Raw genomic sequence first — 24,069 nt, 5'->3', positions numbered from 1 at the left:
CACATTCCGCTCTTTGGGCCGCTAAAGCGCATAATTTTAGTCTACTGCTTGAATGCCTGCCTTAGACAAATTAAAATTTATATTCTTGTTTGGCCTTTCGATTTCTCTACTCTGTACTCCCTGACATCGGCTGCTTTTATTCCTTTCTTTCCCATCTTCTTGCGCAGGGTAATCAACCTCACGTTATGCCATGGTTAACCTCTCCGCTCTATACTCGTGTCTCCTTTATATCCCTCCCTATCTTACAGCCAAAAGCATCAAACGCTTGCCAAAGTTATTTTCACAGATCTGATACTTTTTTGATAAATGATTGCTAATATTGTGAATTTGATTGCTGAAGACACCACGCAGTCTACGATTTCCAACCGTACTGCATTTTGATGGTTTTGAAGAGCGAGTTAAGTTCAGCCATGATCTTGAACATATGCCAGCGTACATACTTGCGTGCAGACGGAAGCGGTGACGGAACATAATTTAGGGTCGCCGCGGTGGCTCAGTGGTTATGGCACTCGGCTGCTGACCCGAAAGACGCGGATTCGATCCCGGCCGCGGCGGTCGAATTTCGATGGAGGCGAAATTCTAGAGTCCCGTGTGCTGTGCGATGTCAGTGCACGTTAAAGAACCCCAGGTGGTCGAAACTTCCGGACCCCTTCACAATGCTGCCCCTCATAGCCTGAATCGATTTGGGACGTTAAACATACCAAACATTACTTAGTGCTCGACGGAAGGAGGTTTTCAAGAGTTTTCAGGTAGGACGTAGCAGGCACTTGCACCTGGGTCGCAGCAACTGCCTCATAGCCTGAGTCGCTTTGGGACGTTAAACCCCAATAAACTAAACCAAACATAATTTATTGCTGCATACACATAAAAAGGCCAAGCATAGCTCATTATGAGTGTTAAGCTAAACAATGGGTACTAAAACAGGATTTCGCAGTGCCATGCGTGCTGGAAAATCATTACAGTATATACACAGCCACCACTGAGTTGCTGAGGGTCCAGTCTGGAGGCGCTCTCTCGAGGGCGGAGGACGCCGTCAAGAGCATAGTTGGACAACATGTCCGGAGACCAGCTCGACGAGAACGATGTGCAGCAGGACCGCGGTAAACAGCACGGCCCCCGCGAGCACCATGAGGGAGCCGAGCAGCAAGTGCCAGTGCAGATGCGCCGTCGTGGCGCTCTTGTGCTTGGTGTAGCCGATGAGGCACATACCTGCGCAAGAATGGCGCCACGTGTTAGCATGCCCCGCTTCCCTGGTGCAGCGTGCAGTCGCTTTTTGCGCCGAGTGCCCTGCCAATGACGGCGCTGACCCGCGGAGATTCGCATACACTCACCGGGGAACACGAATATGTTCAGCGCGGCCAGGCAGCCCAGAAACTTGATGGCCACTCCGATGTCGAGTGGCAGCACGGCCATGCCCACGGTGCTGGCGAACCAGGCGAGGCTGAGCTTGGCCTTGCGCGCATGCGTGCGCGCCCGGTCTTCGGCGGGACCACCGCGCACCTCCAGGTACAGCTCCTCGATCGCGTTTCTGTGGCAAAGACGGGCTCTCCCTCATGCGCGCAACTGGGAGCATGGCACTCTGTGTCACTCTTTCCAGAATGCCTGGCTTAGAAATACTACTCCGTAAAACCGCCTTTCGCGGCTAAATAGCGGAACAAGACGATATTTATTGAGAGAGGCGTAACCTGAACCAGGCATCAAAAACAAAAAAAAAATAGTTCATCTCGTACATAACGGCGTTTTCGGGTACGTCCGAAATATTTTGTTAAAAAAAAAATGACGCTTACTGTTTTTTTTGCGGGCAAGTACAAGTTCACGTGTGCAGGTTCAGGAAGAAAATAACATGCTCTGGTTTACTACTGAAACAGCTGAAACACTACACCTACCCTGTTCGACACAGCTTGATGTTTTGGCTTCATCAGAACGGAAAACTGGGCGATGAGGTGAAAGCTATGCATTCTGAACAGCGCGAAAAATACCTGTGCCGCTCGTGCCTTGCTCTGGCTTGTGTCGCACCTTGCTGCGTCTTCGCCTTTTTCGCGCTCTTTACAATGCACGTTTTGGAATTTAAACGTGAAGAAGGTTTGTTAAAGAAAAACAGTTCCTCACCATATATGTCGAGAGAATTAATACGATGTGTACAGTTATCACGATAGTTTCGCGGTAGACTTACTGATCGTCTAATAAAAAGCGATAGCTTTGACGCTACCCAAGAGAGAAATTACACGAATTTTTGTTGCATACTTGGCGCTTACTGTTCGTAACATTTGTATTAAGCTTACTGTAGAGAAAGCTGATTAATTTATTCTAGATGCAGCAATCTGAAAACGACTTTATTTAGTGTATTTCTGTGCCACGACATCGGGTTATTTTTGGTGAGCCCTTCTCACAAATTATGTGTGGCAACTTTCAAACATGGTATGCCTGATGTGCAGGGACTGCTAACACAAGTGCACGGAAGTAAATATAGTTCTGTCCAAATTAATAATTTACACGTCATATTCAGAACTGTGCATAAAGTATCGGAACGCTTTCCTAAAGAAACGAAAATAAAAATAAAAATACGCTAAGGAGAACAAATAAGGTGAAGAGCCATTTCTAATTTTCCCCCGACGCTATTTTTACAGGGTGTATGGTTAAATTCCTAATATAGCCAGTCTGTCTGCGTGTGAAATTAACAGGTGTGAAACGGTAGCCTTAGGTAAAGGAACACAGAGTAGAAAAAGTAAAAAAAAAGTGATGTACAAGCGCTAAATGATATTTTTCGGGCTTAGCTAGGCTTCAGAGTCGCGTGCGCTGGCTAACATACAGCGCTAAAGACGAAAGACTATCGCCATCAACCCAGTTTTCTTTTCGTCAGCTTCTTGTTCCTCTCTACGATGACTAAATACGAATAATTATCAGCTAACCAGCCCGGCAGAAGCTAGAATTTTCTTGACAAGTTTTCGAGCCAAAAAGCAGCCTTTCGCTATTAATTAATTAATTAATTAATTAATTAAAGAAACGAATGCTGCTTCTCTTCTCAATTTAGCTTGATGCTGGCGACCATGCACAGAATACAACGTCGCCGCAGGACTTTTGGCATTCTTAAACGAGTTCGACCATGAATACTTTTCTCTTAGACCGATCATCCCGCCGTCCTGAATATACTTCGCTGTGCTGTGTAAGGATCTACGGGCGGACAGCGCGTGACGTGTCGCAAGGTTGTGACCTGGCACAGAGCGCCGGCAGCGGGTAGGTGACGGCCATCTTGAAGATGAGGGCCACCAGCCCTACCAGCACCCAGGCCTTGGTACCGTCGAACATCTCCATGACATCGGGCCGCACTGTAGAGCCATAGGAGAGGTAGCCGAAGCAGCCAACCATGGAGTAGACGACCATCAGGATGACCATGCAGTAGGCGATCGCCTTGGCCATGTTCCACAGCGAGCGCTGACGCATGGCCGCGTACGCCGGTATGACCACCTCGTGGCTCTGCGCAAGCGCGCGCGTCGGCTGCTGATGGCGTGCACGGAGTCAACACCAGGGGCCGCCAATTGACCGCTGCGAGGCTTGGCGGCCCAGAAAGAGTCAAGGTAAATCATTTCGCTAAGCAAGCAGCTGCTCCACCCTAGCACTCAAACCTGACCATCTTGCGCTACTGAACAGACGAATTTCTGCGTGTGACCTCATCCATTAGTGTAGACGATCTGACGACCAGCCAGACTTTGAGGATGCCTATTCTTCACGCTATTGCCTGCCTACGAGACTCTGCATCAACTGGGCTTCTCTGAACTCGCCAGAAATGGACAGCGCAGCTTCTCTTGTGTTAGGCGACAAGTGGAAACCAACTTGAGCACTGTCTTCATTTAGTCTTGTTACCCCTGCCGAAAAGACGTTTTAAAGGAGCTCAGGTTGTGTAGCTTCTTCGAAGCGATTGCGTGCCCATCTTCGACAACGTATACGTTCTCGTGAAAAGCATTCAGGCCAGACCTGACGGGAGGTGACCTCGGGTCACGCTAGGGGCTCCTACGGTGCTCCGGGAGTTCCAAAGCCCTGCAGTGTGAATAGGAAAGCTACCATCACTCTCAAGAGCTTTGGAACTCTGCGAGTGCATAAGGAGCCGCACAACAAGGCCCAAAGCCGCCTTCGGTCAAGGTGCGGTCTGGCCTTTATACTTCTGACGAAAGGTGCACGTTGTCCGTCGAAAGGCATCGCGTGCACCTGAGGCTGCAGCCAAGGTGGCTGGAGGCATGCACCACAGTGCATGGAGCACTGTTCCTCGGCCATTTATTTTGCATGCACGATAAACAAAGATGCGCAAGCGCAGTAAGCTCACCTGATACGCGAAGCAAAATACGGGTGTGCTGAGAAGAACGTCAAACAGGTTTTCAGGCCTGCAGTAGAAAAAGAGGCCGTGTGGTGCCAGCACGCGCTGCCGCAGGTACACAAAGAAGAGCGTGTGCGCAATGGCAACAAATGCTCGCCGGGCACCTACCAGACCTTGATGTAGAAGTCCTTAGGGCGTGGCTCCGTGAAAAACACGACGCACGTCAAGACGCAAGGGTACAGCACAGCCGCTATGCCCAGGGTGCTGGAAGTGGAGAGGGAGGCAAGGACTGATGCTGAAGGCATGCGCAGATGTAACGCATGGCAGGGGCTCGCATTTTGACGCGAAGAGCTTGTCCTTGACCGTGACGAGCGTAACAGTGCTAATGGTAATTTAGCACTGGTAATTTGATAATGGTAATTTAGCAATGGTAATTTGAAGTGTGTGCGTTTGTGTATATATATATCGAAAGCATGAAGTACTCGACTGCTTAAAGAAGTATATAGCGAAGTATACGCTTCGTTAAAGGAAACATTTATTTGACTCGACGTTTCGAACCGATAATATATATATATATATATATATATATATATATATATAATCGGATCTTATAAATAAGATCGGATGGATCCGGTAGAACATAAACCTAATTCGGTTGATACACGGTAGAAAAACAACTTTATTCTAACGTTCGACCAGGGTTTCGACAACGAAGGCCAGACCCTGGTCGAAACGTTAGAATAAAGTTTGTCTACCGTGTGTCAACCGAATTACGTTTATGTTCTACCGGATCCATCCGATCTTCAACCCCTTCTTTATATATATATATATATATATATATATATATATATATATATATATATATATATATATATATATATATATATCGCCTTAACGGTATGATGCGATAGCGCGATAACTGGTTATTGCCCACATATACGAAATTGGTCATTCTCTACTTTACATTCATAGATCTCTGGGAGTCTTATCACTTCTGGCGCAGTGGTGCAGTGAGGGGTGAAGATCGGATGGATCCGAGATTTTATATATATATATATATATATATATATATATATATATATATATATATATATATATATATATATATATATATATATATATATACACGCACATACATACATACATTGAAATTTAAGGAAAAATATTTCTTTTTCTTTTACCCTGGCGCGGTGTTTTCACTTTTTGATGGCGAGTCCATGCAAATACTCTTTAATGTTTCGCACATTCAATCAATCAGATAATCAATGTATTTCATTTCTCCAGAAAAGAACCCGGAAGGAAACTTTCGTTAGATAGTGGCAAGCCAAAAAAAAATATAAATAAAATTGCCCGGCCCGTATTACCTATGGCACAACGGCTTAAACCAATATAAAATAAATAATGAAGCACTAGGCAATTTTAAAAAAATTGCATAGCAGAAACCAAGACGAAAATGGCTGACGATTTAGCGTGGTTAGAGGAAATGCGAATTAGGTGCGCTATAGTAGAATACAACTTAAAAAAAAAACAGCTGAGCCACGGTCCGCGACGTTCAGTATTACTCTTCTGGTCAATCGCAACAGTAAATGAAATCAGCTTTTTAGTGTGACTCAACAAGCCAGGCATCAAAACTCTGGAGCTTATAATTATTTTCTTTAGCCTCATTTTTAGGTGACAAGAAAAATTTTAGGAATGAACTACTTTTTTGTCGTGGAGGAATTCTGTGCGGCGGTCCTGAACGTGGGCGGAACTTCACTACGGACTTAAGTTGTGTCCGACTATGGCACTTCGGTTTCGGTTTTAGGCTCGGTGTTCAGGGTCAAGCCTGCTTGACAAAGATAGGCGAAATCGGACTTGAGCTCCGCCTTAACGGTATGATGTGATAGCGCGCTAACTGGTTATTGCCCACATATGCGGAATTGGTCATTCTCTACTTTACATTCATAGATCGCTGGGAGTCCTCACTCCCCTCCTGGAGCAGTGGTGCAGTGGTTAAGCGATACGCCACTGCCCTGCGATGACAGGGGCTGCCACTGGTGGGCAATTAAAAGAGCCAGGTTGTTCTTCGCGAGCAACCTCTCGCGACCAATCATTATTTTAACTGCCACCTGCCACGGTGGTCAGTTTGCTCACAATCCGACGGGCAGGCTGTGATGACGTCACAGGGTCACGTGACCTAGGGGGGCCACCTAGGGCAAGTTACGCACAACCTGGTGGGCAGAGTGGCCTCACAGACAATTGCTAAATGGAGGAATGAAACATCTAATTCAAACGCACTAAAAAGAAAAAGGTGATCTACTAGCGTGAGCTGCCAAGGGAGAGCCAGGCTACAGTGTGTCCAAGCTCAGTAGTTCCATGCTTTAAGGAAATTGTGCTTCCTGCGAGGATGAACATACAGCTGTGTTCCTGGAGGCCGACCCTTATAATTGTATATTTTCATTCGTAATTAACCAAGCAAATCAGACAAATTAAGGTCATTTTAATTACTGGAGTTCAGTAGAATACTTCCATTACAAAGCTGTAACGAATCAAGCGACGCACTTACGATATACTATACGACGAAGAAACCAAGACAATATTTGCAAATCTGCTTCCAACCCATGATGAATACGTTAAAAATTCTAATATTTTCCGGAGTTACTCCTTGACCAAAAATTCCGCGGTTGGCGGCGCGCCTTACTCGCTGCTGCCTATACCTGCACGCGAGTTGCACGATTACTGAGGCTGGCGGGACGTGCTAGCGACGCTTTTTTTTTTTTTTTTGTTCCTAGGCCTTCTGAAGCGCTTTGCTGATCACAGCTCAAAAAAGAAAAGAGTAAGTATTAAGGTGGTTTTATTTACCTATTTTGCCCCATTCCTTTTTTATCAGACGCTCTACAGCTAAAATGGTACACGCTATTCGCTAACAGCAAGACGCCCCAGCTTGAGCAGAAACGATGGGTTTCTCGCGCTATTACAAGACACCAATATGGGTCTTTTTCTCGGCTGGAGGGGGGAGGGGGGGGGGGGGCGCACAACATGTGTACTTACAGTAGACTGCTTGCTTGCACAGAGGATGCACAGAAAATGTGGAAATGACTTCGTTTTGAAGTCATATACTAATAGATCAGTCGACCTCTAGAAAAAAAAAAAACCTCTTGGAAAGGCGAATTTCTTCATTATGTAGACATTATTTTACCATTCTCAATTTTACGAATCAGGTACTTAAGTTACAACCAACGTTTCAAATGATTCATGCTGTGCATAGCTCTGCAACTGTTGGCAAAAGTACGCAACCTACTGCAGGCGTGAATGAATCCGACGTTAGGACTGCGTCGTGGTTCTCGTATGGCACTCACCACATTGCAAAGCTCTTCACTAAGTTTTGCATTGCCACTGCATCTTCAGTTTGGCTCCTGAGAGGGCTGCACAGGAGACAGTTCAGTCCCGCACAAAGTACGGTCTGTATTTGTGGCTTATAGAATCCCCTATTTTTATTTTTTCTTACACAAAATAACCTTATAGTGTAGAAAAAAAAAAATACGGAGCGCAATTCGATGAGAAACCCGGCACGCGAAATTCAGAGATTGGGCGTGCTGTTTCCCTTCTTCGCGCGTTTGTCGCTCATGTTTTCAACTGCAAAAAAAAAAAAAAAAAAAATTCAAATGTTTCGACGTTGCGGCGTGTGAGAAAAGGCAAAGACACAGCTGTCATAGCGGATAAGAACAACTATATCGGCAGTAGACAAACGCCTACAACTCGAGCGCAATTTCGTGTCGAGCTCACCTGGCGTAGTGGAGGAACTCGATGTGTTGGAGCAAGTTTAGCGGCAGCACGATGGCGACAGCAGTGACGGTGATGGTGAACTCTCGGGCCAAGTACCACGTGTGGCAGAAGTCAGGTCCGTGGAGCGAGGCAAATACTTGAGCCAGGCGGAAGCAAGCGGGGCGAAAGATTCGCGATCAAAAGCGGCTTCGCATCCGAGACACAGACGCAGCCAGGTTAGTGACTGAAGAACACAATTGAGACGTCTTCATTTATGATTACGTCCCAATCTCGCCGTTTCATGTCAGCGTTAAGAGATGGGATTCTCGAGAATAAAAGCTCCCGGCATAACTGCATGCTATCAAACACAAAGCGCGAAGAGGCCGAGAGATGTCACGCGACACGAATGAGAGCAGATATTTTGCTTGTTCTCCACCCTCTCCACCCTCTCCATTTTCTTTTTTTTAGCTTTCGGCCTTCGTTAAATCTACCGGCTCCGTGAGGGAACCGTTTCACCAGCAAGGTTTAAGAAAAAAGTGCAGAAGTTGCCCATTCAGGGCTGTCATTTTTGCGACGCTTTCACCCACGGGGCCCTAAGTCCGCCTTCAAGCCGCTCCCATCCATTCATCCCTTGCCGCCTTCTTATGCACCACGTGCATGAATTGAACGCATGGAATGCTTTAACTTCCGTTACTTTTAAGCTCCATTGCTGTACGCGCTTTCTACGACAGCAGTTAGAATGGTTCTTCAACGGAAAATAAAAAGACAGAATCAATGCGAAAAAAAAATATAAAGATTACTGCGGCTACCCGCATTGGAGGAATGCGAGAACACTGACGCCCCCTCGGCACTCGTCGCCCCTCTTTGCCTCTGATGTCACGGTGGCCACATTCCATGAAGGCGTGCATGACATCATTCGTCCGCATGGCAGCTACGCTGGCGCGGCGGCTCACCGAGACACCGCGGCGGGCGTTCTCCTCTGACGTCACAGTGACGGCACGCGACGTCATGGTAACCGCGTTGATCAATTATAGATCAAATGATTGATTATCGGTCAAACCATGAATTTTCGGTCACGGGTTAATTACCAGTCAGTGATTAATTATCGATCAATGGATTAATTATCGATTTTAGCATTATCGGTCGATGATTGATTATCCATTTCATTGTTCAAATTCGACGCCTTAATTGCTTTCCGTCCACTTACTATATGCCCGTCCAAACCAAGCAACCCTGCATTGCTTTTGCTTCTAATTAATTAACTAATTACTCCAAATACATGAAGCGTTTCTAATCGATTACTTTGGATTTCATTCACCAAACACATTTCAATCTATTTCGAACTTTTATTTTTTCATTCATTTTGTTCAGTTTCCTGCTATTGCTTGCCTTCCGCGCTATTTCGACATTCAATTTCACATTTTGTCTCTAATTTTTGTTTGTAATTAATTACTAATCATCTTAGTGACAATTTTTTTTGCGCATCATCCTCACACCGTCCTCTATCGATCACAAGCATTCGCTTGATCCTACCTGTTCTGAGAACGTCACAACTGCTGCGGACACGTTTTGCGGACACGTTTTGCGGACACGTATTGCGGACACGTATTGCGGACACGTATTGCGGACACGACCCCGCCGACATGATCTAGAAATGCTTTCGCATTAAAAAATGTCCATTGCCTGTATGCGTACATGAGGGGCCTTGCGTGACGCATGCTTGACAACCTCCAGATTTATTTGCTCGTATGCAGGCGAGTCCCGAGGTGTCAGCCCGTGGTAGCTAGTGCTCGAGCCTTGCGAATTCCTTTAGTGAAATGTCGCTTCTGTCTGGAGGAATCATCACCAGCATGTATTCTGCCTTCTATGAGGTAGTAAAATACGCCGTGTTGCTGTTTCAAGTAACATTCCTTTTCATCTTAAACATCGCCTTTCTCAGAGGTCGAATGAGGGGGATCAAGCTAGAAATTTTCTGCGGGAAAATCACAATGGCTCCCAGTTCATCCACGAAAAAAGTGCAAGAAATTCATTGCGTTGCCTAGTTTAGCCAAATTTTGTTAACAACGATAGCGAGAAAACATATCGTGAGAATATACAAACCTTTTGACCTGAAAAACCGCAACACAGACTGGCAGGAGGGGCCACAAGCACATTTTTGAGTGTCAAATCGTCCTGTGTTGTGGTTATTCGAGTCAATGTTCTGCACCAACGACCCTCCGGAGACAAACCTTACGCGTTGTGCCACCGGCCCTCTCCAATCCTGGGATATTTGAGAGCAGCAGCCTCACATATTTTCTGGCCGGACATAGTCTCCAAAACCAGACCACAAAAATAACGTAGGAGGAGCGCTGGATAATGGGCCTGAAGAGGCCGACTAAATAGAAAAAAAAACGCCTGAGACAGGAAAATTATGCCTCTAGTGAAGTGTTACATATAGCATGGTCACAAGCGTGACGTTCCTTTAGACGCACGGCCAGCCAACTCTGTCGCCATAAATCATGCATTATTTGAAGAAGATACCGATAGACGCCTTCCACCTCGATTCCTCTGTGACAGTTAAAGGCCAAGTACGATTTAACTGTGACAGGACACTTACACGTAGCTTTGCACGTGTGCGCACACATTTATCTTCCAGCCTCTATAACCCCTCCTCCTCCTCCTGTTCCCTCTATTTCCACTCTCTCAGTCTATCTCTATAGTTTTGCACTGTCCCTCGATCCAATCTTATTTCCGGCAGCCAGTGGGCAGGAGCCAGCCCTGAGCGAGACAGTTGATGATGATGATGATGTCATCAGGCTTAATGGCACATACCCACGGCGGGGTATTGGCCAGGGTGCATAGCGGATACAAACGCACTCATATACAAGGAGTGGAGTACTTGGATAATTACAGCAGCTAAGACCTCTCGCTCTTTTCCTCAGTAAGCGGCTACTGTACCAACTACCAAAATTCTTTCTCTTCGCGTTGACCTGGCCAGCTCTGTTGCGTAATTGTGCGACGTTGGCACTTGCAGCTGGTGCAGTCAGCAGCTAAATACCTGCATACGCCTATTACTTGGTGTCTTTGTTCGCGCAGTTTTTGCCATGCAGGCTTCAGATGTGCGTACAGGTGCGGCCAAATTATTACGGAGCATGCTTCGGCGTTTCAAACTTCCTCACGCAACGCGTGAGAAACATGCATTCTCACGCTCTCACATGACTTTTTTTTCTTTTTTTTTGGGGGGGGGGGGGGTTCACACGAGAGTTCATCGGCGGCATGTGCTAACATATGTATACAGTAATTCCTAATTTCGCTAGGTACGGCGTGACAAGGGGTTGATCACCGAAGCGGGCTACGTAATATTGCAAGAACCCTAGGTCTGCAATCACCTGCCAATTTTAGGCTCTTGTTACTGTATGGCGTCAACTATTCAAATGCACGAGCTGCACCGCAGCGCAGGATACCATTGCCATGATGCAGAGTACGAAAGCGGCTTCATTGGCCTGGTTCGGCCGACACAAAGGATGTGACCACCATATTATCTTAATTATCATGGTTATCATTACCACCTCCCGCTCACGTATCACGCAAGGTTAAAAATTATTTTTATCTGCTTCTTCATGTATGCAATAAAACAATTGTTTGCATGCGCTTGTGTTGTGCTCGTGTGAGCCTAAGCTCTATTCAGCACAGTTCTGTACAGACCGCTTTCATCTCATTAGCACGCCAGCCAGCGTGGGATGACGCTTGCTCAACGATTACTTAGCACTAATGCTTGAAAAGAAGTACTTACTACGGTCGTACTGATCACCGATGACTATCAAGTACGTGACGCAGACTCCGTAGCAGGTCAGCAAGACAGAGACAGCCGCGGCGTAGCGCCATTTCACTCCACACATGGAGAGCAGGATGTCATGATAGGTGCCATCGTTGTTAACGTCGGCGCAGAATGCCAAGGTCAGGATCGTACCTCCGAGAGCACCAACCAGGACCTAAAGTGTGAAGGTTTAATCTTCAGTACGCGCTCGAGTGCAACAGAACTCTCCATACTTTAACAGCAGCCATTGAACTGAAATATCTCCCGAAAAACTATCGATGGAGTTCCTAATCTGCTGCAGCAAAAAAAAAAAAAAATAAAAAAATCTCTGCCTCTCCCGTAACCGAGAGTAGAGTAAGCATGAAATGTTTACGGGCCTAATCAACACCACCTAGAGCTGGTGTTGGCCTAATGTCATCTCGGTGGACACCCGAACCGCACCGTACAGGAAGAGAGGAACGCCACCACCCGTTCAGCGCGATGCCTTGCCATTTGAACGCAAGGTTTTTTGAGGAAAGGAAATGGCGCAGTAATTCTCTGCCATCTCGGTGGACACCCGAACCGCACCGTAAAGGAAGGGAGGAACGCCACCACCCGTTCGGCGCGATGCCTTGCCCTTTGAACGCAGCGCTTCTCCCCCGGGCCCCTGTGCGCCTGCGCGGCTTTGCTTCGATGCGCGAAGCCCCTAAGAGATCACGTATGACAACGAAGTGTATCGTGGCATTTATGTGCTTTTTGCACGAGTTATTAGAAATCGGAAATTATAATTCCGTGCATTATCAAACGCACAGCTCGACTGATATCTTGATAAACATTGAGAAGGCACTGGCAGCAGTTATTTTTTGTGACTCGTTTGGAGACCAACCGTTGCTTGCATGTCGGTCGCGTAGGAGGGCTTAGAGAGTCTCGTTAAATCTCGTTAAGTCTCGTACGGTGCCCGGATGTTCTCGTTTCAGAGCCCGGATGATGGCTCTCGGTCTCGGTGTGACGTCACCACACTGCCGACAACGGGAGCTAAAAGCATTTCATGCTTAAAAAAAATCATGGTGCGTAACTCCACTGGCAAATGACAGCAGTAAATGGTTTGGTTTATGGTTTATGGGGGTTTAACGTCCCAAAGCAACTCAGGCTGACGCCGTAGTGAAGGGCTCTGGAAATTTCGACTACGTGGGGTTCTTTAAGAAGCACTGACATAGCGCAGTATACGGGCCTCTAGAAATCGCCTTCATCGAAATTCGACCACCGTGTCCGGGATCGGAACCGCGTCTTTTGGGTCAGCAGCCGAGCACCATAACCACTGAGTCACCGCGGCGGCTTACACAGCAGTAAATAATATTAGCTCTAATTCTTCACTGCGTTAGACAAGCCAGATGAATCAATATTCTTGCGCTTATAATTTCGTCGATCCTGTGATTGCCTTCTAGTTTACGTGACAAGTAAAGCTTTAACACTATCGTCTTGCTGCGGAGGAATTCTGTGTGGCACTCATGACTGTGGGAGAAGCTTCACTAAACAGAATCAAGTTTTATCCAAACATAGGCGCGCTGGGTGTCTACGTGGCGACTCGTAGATGGACTATAATATACAGGTGCACGCTTAAGCCTTCGAACGCAAGAGCGGCAGTGGTGGCTCGCTTTGAGGCCCGTCGCGTTCGAGCGCTTTCGCCGCACATCACTCGTCTTCCTTACGTGTACAGACTGCCGAAGCTGCCCAAGCTGAGCGTGACGCGCCCAAACAAAGACGAATTGATGATATTCTGGCTCGCAACAAGCTGGATGCACGGTACACAGCGCAGAAGGGAAAAGCGCTCACCAGCTGCACGACGGTGGCCATAAAGATGCCTCCCGCGACGTCGTAGGCTGCGGGGAAGTGCAGGAGGCCTGCCCCGAGGGCGCTTGTCGCCATCACGACGGCCACCGAGTAGGCGGTCATGGTTCCGACACCTGAGAGCAGGAAATGTCGGGCTTGCCATGTCAGTCTGCCTATGTTATTCGTCGCCGTGTTTATATAATTTTTAGCTTCACAATCTTCAAGTAATATATAGGACATCAAAAAAAAATTCAGTCCGCAACATCAACTCCGATAACGTGTATGGGCCGCACCCGTTGTGCCGCCGTTATTTTTTAAATGCAAGTAGATATTCGTTCACGACGCCTGTACACCAAAACAACTCCTCATGGAAGCATTCAATAAACGGAATCTAGTACATCCTTGGACCACGGCGCAGCTCCTTCTCTAAGTATCGCTGTCATACTGAAAGACACAGCGGCAGGTTCGCCGCAGCAGGGTCGATGCTATATCGCCCATTAACCATGGTCACTGTGTTGTCTACATTTTACATTGCTTCTCTGAATCTACATCCTTGAACGTGCTATCCTCTCTTCTCGTAAAAAGAAAAAAAAAGAACATGCAATTTGATTGCCTCCCAGTGAATCTTTCGGCTACAAATGAATTTAGATGATAATGATGACTGTTATGGCGGCGGCGGCGGCGGCGACGATGATGATGGGTATGATGTAAGAGTCATTGTCTCATGGGGCTCGAAACGTATTTTTGCTATTATTGCCTCTTATGCGATCAGCAGGCCAAAGAGATAAAAGTGTAATCGTCCATTTACCTTTAGGTAGCGTTAAGGTCGAGCTTTGCGGTGACACCATTTACGACCCCCTATGGGGGAATTTCTTTCATTGCGCAAAAGTTCGGGCACTTCTGGAAATCTCTGTTCGCAAACTGCGAGCAAGAAACCTAGGGCAGCAGCCCTTAAATGCACTGGGCGTTAAAACGGCTTACAGGGGCAGTCTGTTTTCTCCGACGCAGCAACATATGACATGCAGGACAGCTCAAACATCTTCCCATGCTAACAAGAAAGCTTACGGCCCTCGTCTGCCAGCTTGTAAAGCATTTTATAGAGACATTCTTACTGCTGCTTGTTACGACACTTCTAAAATACACTGACGAATACGACGCACACGTCAAGGTCACGCCACCAATGGGTCAGTACATACCGTGCAACAATCTGTCAGAAGGCTCCGACCGTCGAGATTACTAAACTGCAGCGCATAAACGACGACAACATGAGGGAACAAACCCAGCTATGTCATTGTGCAGAGCTGTGGTGTTCAGCAAACTTTTGTGCGCACCTAATATCGTCGTCATTTGTGCATTGTATAGTTTTGCCGTAATGCACCAAAGAGCCTAGACATGTACGTTGACTAGATTTCGTCTGCTCAGCAGTGTCGCAATCAATATCTGGAGACATTACAACAACCATAAATGACTGACGCGTTGCAGAAGAAGCAACAACATCGAAGTCATCGACGCAAAGTGAATATCGGCTGCCCCTAGAAGTAGGGCTCCCCATGTCACCGGGTACGGGGTGCAGGCTTCAGTGGTCATGTGCCACTGCACGACCCTTTGGGGTGGCACCCGGAGTTGTAGCATTGGCGACGGTAAGAGACAACTTTCTGGGCATGTTTGAAAACGGCATCTCCCAAGCATTGTTATTGTGGTTTCCCAGGACATGTGTTCTCCCGTACTAGTTGCGAATGACCTCCATCGATTCCACGCTGCGCACCTAAATTGCGAAACGAGTCAGTTCATGCCAGCTGTCACAACCTGGCCACTCGGCTATCTGAGGTCTTTTCAGAAAATAACGAATTCTGGGGGAAATATGAACAGCACTTACCTGTAATACGTTTGCTCTAAAAATTAACACCAGCGCTGTTTTAGTTCGTTACCAGGCGCAAAGAAATACATACGCTTTCCCCAAAAATCGTCGACGTTGTGCATGGCATCAAAGTTTTTTTATGTCCCTGCGATCGGTCTTACATCATAAAATCCTTCAGATATTATTTATTTGTCTGTTTGTTAACTGGAAATAAACTATTAGACACTCATCGATGGATCGTTTGGGTGCGTTTGTATATCCGAGGTTGACGCACCTAAGTTCGTTATATCCGAGGTAGTACGTTATAGGTTAGAGGAGATTCATTATGTCAGAGTCCAACACGCGAAAGTTTGTAATGTTCGAGATAACAATCAAAAGTTCGTTGTATTCGAGATAAGACGCAAAAGTTAATTACATCCGAGGTTAACACACGAAAGTTCGTTATATCCGATGCTAGCGCACGAAAGTCTGTTATATCCGATGTTAACACACGAAAGTCTGTTATATCCGTTGTTAACACCCGAAAGTTCCTTTATTCGAGGTGGCATACTTAGGTTCGTTATAAAGTTATGTTCGAGGTAGCGTGCTAGGTTCGTTATGGCACGCGCCACGCGTGACAGTGGTCGCCATTACCGCTTGCACAGACCCTCTAATACTGACGCATAAATAACTGCCAAACCCGGCCATGGAAGCAAGTTGACGTGGTATTTTATTTTAGACAACTGTCAATTCATTGAGCTGTTGAGCTAAAATTGTCCGAGGTTATTAGCTCACACAAGGGCAAAGGACATAGATCATATTCGGACTAAAAAGAAAGAAACAAGAAAAATGTGTCCCGGCCGCAAAGGACAGTCCAGTTCGAAAGAAACTCCGTCTGACCTCTGCTTAGCTTTTGAGCAGAAACGGTCGAAGTAAAACTGCGAGATAATACATAGCGTAAAACAGTGTGTCCATAGTTTGTCATCCTTCGACACTAAACGTTTTGTCGGATTGACTTTTGCTTTGCGCAAGGAAAAAAAAATTAAACTGCGCACCTCCCGTTCCTGGGCTTCACTTTGTTTCGCCATTCTGCCTTTTACACATATGCGTAATAATAAAAAAAGAACTATGGGCGGCAGAGTGAATTCAGGCTCACTGTTGAAAAAAAAAGATCTTCGATAGTAACGATGGTACTTATGCGGTGAGACTGTTTATTGGAAACGTGAATAATAATATAAAAAAGACAAGGATATATTACCCTAAAGTCACAAAGCGTGCGCCGCACGAAGCACTTCAAGTATATGACGCACGACTTGCTTTGTGGCTATTGTGCGTAGTGTGAAATCCAGACAGTTATCTCAAGCCACGTCGACAGCCTCTTTCATGTGTAGAGCTCTGACTCACTTCACTATCTCGTGAGCTTTGCGCTAGCGCGTCACTAAGGTCACCTCTAAAAGGTCCATTGTTACGTACCCTAACTTATCGCACAGGTAACGTAACTGGGTATTGTTAGACTGTTTCGAAGTGCCATAGGGCAGCGAGTGCTTATCCGTTCAAAGAAGCGGACCGACGAGAAAGACCAGAGGTTCACGTATCGAGAATAATTGCGCATGCTCAGTTCCAGTGTGCGCGCAGGAATTTTTATTCCGTTGAATTGGGCTGTCCCTCTTAGCTCCTGCTACTTGAGGTGGCGATCAGGAGCAGTGAATTGGACGGTTTCTATACACACGTCAAGACTCGACAATTTAACTGGTCGTTCAGTTTCTTGTCTAAGTTTCCGCAATAACGCATATCAAATATATTTAATGTCGAGGACCTTCAGTAGAGATGGGTGCAGGGAGATGCTATTTATCGAGCGATGCTTACATCCTCAGACAATGTACCATTTCTTCTCCTTCCCAAAAGTGCCGAGTCTATAGATTAGGTTAATGCGGTACTATGACGCTAATGACAAGATTAAAGCTGGTCTTGTTCGATAAATCTTGTATCAGTTGGAGTGAGGACTACAAAACCCACAATATCTGCACGCATCACCAAGGTTCCTATAATGAGGCCAGTTCAAAAGGTAAAAATCGAGGCATGTCCTGTGGTGCGGACTCTGGAACGCATAGTGAATTGTTTATATATACAGGCCGCCGCGGTGGCTCAGTGGCTATGGTGCTCGGCTGCTGACCCGAAAGACGCGGGTTCGATCCCGGCCGCGGCGGCTGGAATTTCTTTGGAGGAGAAATTCTAGAGGCCCGTGTACTGTGCGATGTCAGTGCACGTTAAAGAACCCCAGGTGGTCGAAATTTCCGGAGCCCTCCACTACGGCGTCTCTCATAGCCTCAGTCGCTTTGGGACGTTAAACCCCATAAACTAAACTAAACTATATACAGCGATAATATTTGGTTAAAAATGGTCTGGAAGTAAGCATGCACTCATACGACTTCATTGCCATTTTTTTGTCTTCTGGTCGCAGCGGCTTGAGGAGCTGCGGAACACAGTTACGTCGTTCTATGAATCTGTTTTGCACTCTGTACGGCCGTTCCTTTCCGGCAGAGCCTCATCGAGCTGTTACGCTTTTTTTTTCTTTTCTAAATGGCTCCCCTGCCCTTGTCGGTTCTGTTTTCAGCTGCGCGCGCGCGACGCGGTTAGCTAAATGCTATCAGCTGTTTATCTCAGCGCAGTACTCCAGATGAATGCTAAGCGAGTCTCACTTTTATGGGCATGGAAAAGGCTGTGCGCCAAGATAACGTGGCGGATTAAAAAGCCGACTGTTAAGGTGCCACCAGCTGCTTCTTGTTAGTGAGCTCAGAACTATACCTCTCCCAAGTGATCAGCACTTTCGATAATACAATAATAAAAGACCCCTTGTAACGGAAATCCTTCGTCCTCCATCTGTGCCTCAAAGCAAATATTTTCGAACAGCGCATGCGATGCTCTCGCGTCGCATAAACGTCGCGGCGCCGGCTGTCCACGCATGACCGGCGCACAAAATTAAGGGCACGGAATTTTCTTTTTGTCTGCAGCTTCGGTAACGTGGCGATCTTTTTCTACTAGCGGCATTGGCGGATCGATACAGACTACGCCAACCAGGCGTTTGATATGGTGAATTCTGAAAGATTTGATGCACTTTTTTTTTTCACTTCTCAAAGCAAACTACCACGGTGGCGGATCGGGAACACTGGCCGCGTTTTCCAAATGTAGACTGGGAGCAGTTATCGAGCAAAGGTCCCAATTTCTTCCCTATGGTCACACAGCGAAGTACTTCAGAGTGCTCCACGGAAATCTGCAGAGTCGACCACAAGTCCGCTTGGCGTGTTAGATCTAGCGGTGCCCCACTGGGCGGCTCGTTCCCAAAGTTCCTGCTTCCAGCTCTTTATCGCCTCCTAGCCGTAGCAGCATAAAATACTGACAGCCATGGATGCAGCTTCGCGTCCATGCGCACCGAAGAGAAGTAAGCTGGGCGAATGGTGCGCTACTACTCATACGCACGAGCCTTCATCGACTGCTTTCGCTTGCCAGACAAAAGACGCTGCAGGCGCGCAGGAAAACACGACGAGTGGAGGGGTACGTTCTGTGCCGACCGCGCGCGTGCGCCCTCGGCTTCCTCTGGCCGGAGCACGAGTGCCCGTAACACACATCTATGGTGAGTGCTGCCCGCCAGAAACAGGTGGTTTGTTTCAAAGTGTATGGACCGCTCCATATCTTCCAATGGAATTCCCCGTTGAACACATTGAACGAGAGTGGTATATTGCCGAGAACAGTTTTTGAGATCGTCAGAAGCAGTTTCAGCTAGCTTGAATCAGCTAGAGCGTACTGCTTCTGGAGGGCGAGGCGACTGCAGCTAAATTGGACAGGGCGCGTATACGACGGTAGATCTCTGAAAAAGTGCGAATATCGGGTCGACCTGACTTGTGACGAAGATAGATTCGAATGCACAAGCACGCATCAAGAAATATGCTTGGTCCACATAACGACCAATTCGGAGTACAGTGTTCTAGAACACTGTAATTCGGAGGAAACCGGCCTCTGCGTCCATCCAGTGCGAGGAACAAACACGAAGCTCAGCTACATCTGGCTACCAACCAAACTTTCTGCTCAAGAAGTACTTTGATTTGGGCTAGTTGGTTCATATCTTGAAAGTAGTTCGGACGGCGCGAAAACAACAAAGACAAAGGAGACACGAACACAACAGGACGGGCGCTTTCAAAAACTACTACTTTCAAAAACTTTCTGCCACCGGATCAAAGCTTTCCCGATGGAAGACAAGGAAGAAGGCAGAGCTCGAGGCGAGATGCGAACACGTGGCGCGCACCGCGAGCTACGAGGCACCGTTCCATACCTTCGGTGGCCTCCGGAGGCGGCGCTGCTTCGGCGACGTCCTTCGGCGGCGTCGGGTTGGTCATTTTCGAAGCACTGCGGCTGGTGCCGGACACCTCGGCTGCCATTCCTCGCTCGGATGCAGTGCCGGCCATCCGGCACAAGCACGGCAGATGCACTCAGTACTGGCGTGTTGCGGTACAAAGACGGTGCGGAGCTGGCCGCCGGGCGCCTACTAGTGGTGCACGCTTCCCTCGGATTTGGCCTACGTCATCGTGCGGCCGCGGCACGCGCGCCCGCTCTTGCGATGGACCGTGCAGGCCCCGCTCGTGTAGGCGACTCTCGTTTGGCGGCCTAATCGATGGCCACGCGCGTCTGTCGATGACACGCATCGCGCTGCGGATTGCGATGGCGCACCAGGTTTGCACGCTTCTTGGTTCAACCAATCGTTCAAATTAAAAAAAAAAAAATAGAGGCCCGGTGTATTTGCATCAAAGCCGAAAATGCAGCCTGCATACCTGGGGGAGAGTGCAATACCGCGACGTTATTCTCCTGCGTTTCAGAACCGCTGCTACACTGGTGGCTTAATTAGCACTGTGGGGGAAGAGGATAACTGCTCTAGAGCTATGTCCTGAGAATGCCATACACAGCTCCACAAGAAGGCCAGTCAGAAAACCTCTGTTGAATGGAACAGTCGGTGTCACATCGGCGTCTTGACTGGTCGGGGTCTATCGGGAGCCGTCATTACCTGCGAAAAGTTTTGTGAATTCTACCTCTGATTTTTTTCAAGGTCTCAATGAAAACAAATCGATGGTTCTGTCTTGTTATTTCTATGCTCCTTATGTACGAAGAAAACACGTACTGTCTTCGATCAGCATCAGATTTCCTCACCTGGGGCTGTTTTCAAACCTGCTTCTTTCTCGTGCGCAGTCCTCCAGAGTGCGCCTTCTGAGGTGCTTGAGGAGAAAATTGCGCACGAAGGACAGGTGTAAACGCGCTTTGGACTGAGCACCATCGGATAATTTTCGTTTCGTTTACTGGGGTTTAACCTCCCAAAGCAGCTCAGGATATGAGGGACGTTGTAGTGAGGGGCTCCGGAAATTTCGACCACCTGGGTTGGGGTTCTTTAACGTGCACTGACATCGCACAGTACACGGGCCTCTAGAATTTCGCCTCCATCGAAATTCGACCGCCGCGGCCGGGATCGAACCCGCTTCTTTTGGGTCAGCACCCAAGCGCCATAACCACTGAGCCGCCACGGCGGCTTCGTCGTATAATTTTGCTCCCCAAGTATTCTCTGCACATCCACATCCAGCGCGAGATGTGAGAACTCCACTGCGCCTCTGTATTCTCTCTACAGCCTAGACAACACAAAGACGCCCTGAGTATGACGTCAGGATTTCCGCGTCAGGACGTTCAGACGTCCTCAGGCTGTCTCCAACTGGTCTTCAAGCAGTCCAACTGGGATGCGTTTGTCCATTTGTTGCGCATACTCAGAATGTCTTGCGAATCATGTTTGGGGACGTTTTCAGTACTACGAGGTCTGTTAGAAAAGTATCCGACTTTATTTTTTTTTTTTTTGCGAACACCTGATGGATATCAAACAAGCGCGCTTGCACCAGCCGACCTTGAACCTTCGTGCGCTTGTACGAATATTTTCCGGCCTGCCGATAGCGTCAGTCGCTGGGATGCAGCGTTTGAGTGAGGCAGTGTGCAGTGCTCTCGTCGGTTTTTTATTACAAGGAAAATGGCGAAGCGACAGGAGCGGCGCTACTGCATCAAATTTTGCCAGAAACGGGATGACAACCAAGTGGAAACTGTTCGGAATATTCAGTGCGGCTTTAGGTGAAGATGCTATGAGGAGCACAGAAATTAAACAGTGGTACAATTGGTTTAAAGATGGCCGCACATCGGCGGAAAAGGAGCCACGCTCCGGTCGGCCATCAACATGCCGAAATGACCAGGTCATTGTCGAAGTGAACGCTGTGGTGATGCGGGACCGTCGTGTGACTATCCGAGAAATTGTGGAAGAGGTGGACATCAGCAATATTTCTGCACATTCCATTTTCCCCGAAGATTTGGCCATGGAGAGAGTTGCGGTGAAATTCGTGCCGAAGCTGCTCACGGCAGAGCAAAAGCAGCTTCGTGTTGAAGTCTCGCAGGACATGCTAGATTCCACAAACAGTGACCCCGACTTCATAAACACTCTAATCACTGGAGACGAGTCTTGGGTGTACGGGTACGACCCGGAAACCAAATCCCAGTCGTCACAGTGGTAGCATTTCATGTCACCGAGACCAAAGAAGGCCCGCCAAGTGCGCAGAAATCTCAAAGTGATGCTGACAGCTTTCTTTGACACCCTCTGTGTGGCACACCACGAGTACGCACCCTACAGGGTCAAACAGTGACCTTAGAGTACTATAGGAACGTCCTCCGTCGCCTACGTGGTGCTGTGCGGCGCTCGAGACCGGAGTTGAGGTCAACAGGAAATTGGTGCATCCATCACGACAATGCTCCTGCACATTCCTCGCACTTGATTCAGACTTTTTTGGCGAAAAAACAGACTCCTGTAGTTCAACAGACTCCTTACTCTCCTGATATGGCCCCCTGCGACTTCTGGATGTTTCCCAAAGTCAAGAGGACATTGAAAGGAGAGCGATTTCAGACAAGAGAGGACATTATGGCTGCAACGACAGCTGAACTAAACTCCATTCTGAAAGAGGCCTTTTCGGAAGACTTCCAACAATGGCAGCACCGCTGGGAGAAGTGTGTGGAGTCCCAAGGAGGCTACTTTGAAGGTGACTAGGTTTCCAACGCTCCAGTTATGCCAGTTTTTTTTCTTCGGAGAAAGGTCGGATACTTTTCTAACAGACCTCGTACTTCGGGATTTGTATCAAACCTCTTTTTTCATGGGATTGCCGTATTCATTGCTAATTTACCGAAGGTAACTACAATAAGCAAAAATAACGGGCTTATCAAGTGCTGCAGAAAGTAGTTGAATTCTGGCTGCCTGAATGGAAAAGATGAGTGGCCCACAAAATCTAAGCAGACCAACCCCACCAGAAGCATGCGATGCGTAAGAACAGATGTAAAAGCAAAAATATCTTAAAATATTTCCTCAAAGCATATGATTTTTAGGGTTCCAGCGGTTTCCTTTATTAGCTAGATCACAGTTGTAAACACATACCGTTTAATAAACCTGCAGTTTTTTTTATTTAATGACAGCCGAGTGCGAGAGATAAATCTGGCTTGATCTCAATTCAATTCCATAATATTGTCCTGCGATAGGACGATTGTAGGACATTTGAGGAATTTTCGTCCTTGAGTCGTTCAGCAAAGTATAAACTGAGGACATCCTCATGAGGACATTTAGCTATCGATGCACTAAAAAGGCACTCAGAATGCCCTGTTCGAGATGAGAACGTTCTGATCATTTTAGGACATCCTCATGACGTTTGGTTTTGGTCTGGGAGACTAATGTTTTCGGTTCCCTTGCTTTCACTAATGGTTCTCTGTATTGGTCGATCTATTTGTCGTATACGTTAAGCGCTCACTTACAACGAAATCTGGGACGAGATCCCTATGCAGGGTCAGCAGCAGTCAACCACAAGTATAGAGCTCACCTGAAACAAGGTGCCTCCTTCGGCAGAAAGCGAAGGCGGAGGAATATCCTGTGCATTTGTTCCCTGCGTAGTAGTCCCACCGAGACACAGTCAACTGCCATCGTCACTTCAAGAACGTACGCTAACAAAGCGGAGCCTAGGCACGCCGCTGTTCGGATTTTTTTTTTAATCACGCTTTTGCTTCGGTGGTAGCAAAAAGGTGCTAAAGTTGTCCGTAATGCATTGTAGGACGACTGTAACGTCTTTTTCTTATCACCCACATAAAATCGCTATCAAAAGAAATTTGAACAGCGGAGAGTGTAGGCGCCGCGTTTTCGCGTTTCTTTCTATCGTGATAGTACGTTTCCCACAGTGTTCGGCGCACGTATGCAGCGCTGTGCATTCTTTCAGTGCCGACTCTTTTTTTTAGCCAAGAATATAGGCGCTCCGAGACAAGAAAACGAGAAAAGACAAAGGGATTTCAAGCTCCTTTGCAAATACACTGCAAGTGAAGCGTACAGCAACAGCTCGCTTGTCCCCCATCCCGTTCTGCAGACGCGCAGTTTCACCACCAGTCACAAAAGAAACATGCTTGAACAGAGTAGCAGTTGTTTGTTTATGTATGCATCAGGAAACACATTTCACTCACCACTTACGGCTCTCGAGT

The 24,069-nt window shown here is 47.3% G+C and overlaps 1 protein-coding gene across 1 annotated transcript; it reads right to left on the bottom strand.

Annotated features, from left to right (window-relative positions):
* Nucleotides 1-797: 797 nt before the first annotated feature.
* On the bottom strand, nucleotides 798-23,510 carry LOC149350681 (sodium-coupled neutral amino acid transporter 7-like). Its single transcript, XM_089576913.1, has 9 exons — nucleotides 23,424-23,510; nucleotides 13,662-13,792; nucleotides 11,826-12,024; nucleotides 8,075-8,210; nucleotides 4,478-4,573; nucleotides 4,319-4,376; nucleotides 3,212-3,474; nucleotides 1,332-1,528; nucleotides 798-1,209 (listed from the first exon to the last, which is right to left on the bottom strand). Exons 2-9 carry the CDS (start codon nucleotides 13,779-13,781, stop codon nucleotides 1,034-1,036), a joined length of 1,245 nt encoding a protein of 414 aa, XP_089433039.1. The 5' UTR covers nucleotides 13,782-13,792; nucleotides 23,424-23,510; the 3' UTR covers nucleotides 798-1,033.
* Nucleotides 23,511-24,069: the final 559 nt, after the last annotated feature.

The sequence above is a fragment of the Amblyomma mixtum genome, chromosome 3 (assembly GCF_055824585.1).
Source record: "Amblyomma mixtum isolate Tamu chromosome 3, ASM5582458v1, whole genome shotgun sequence".
In the NCBI taxonomy this organism is placed as follows: Eukaryota; Metazoa; Arthropoda; class Arachnida; order Ixodida; family Ixodidae; genus Amblyomma; species Amblyomma mixtum.
The sequence above is the reverse complement of the archived record's forward strand: the minus strand, read 5'-3'. Positions and strand labels throughout refer to the sequence as shown.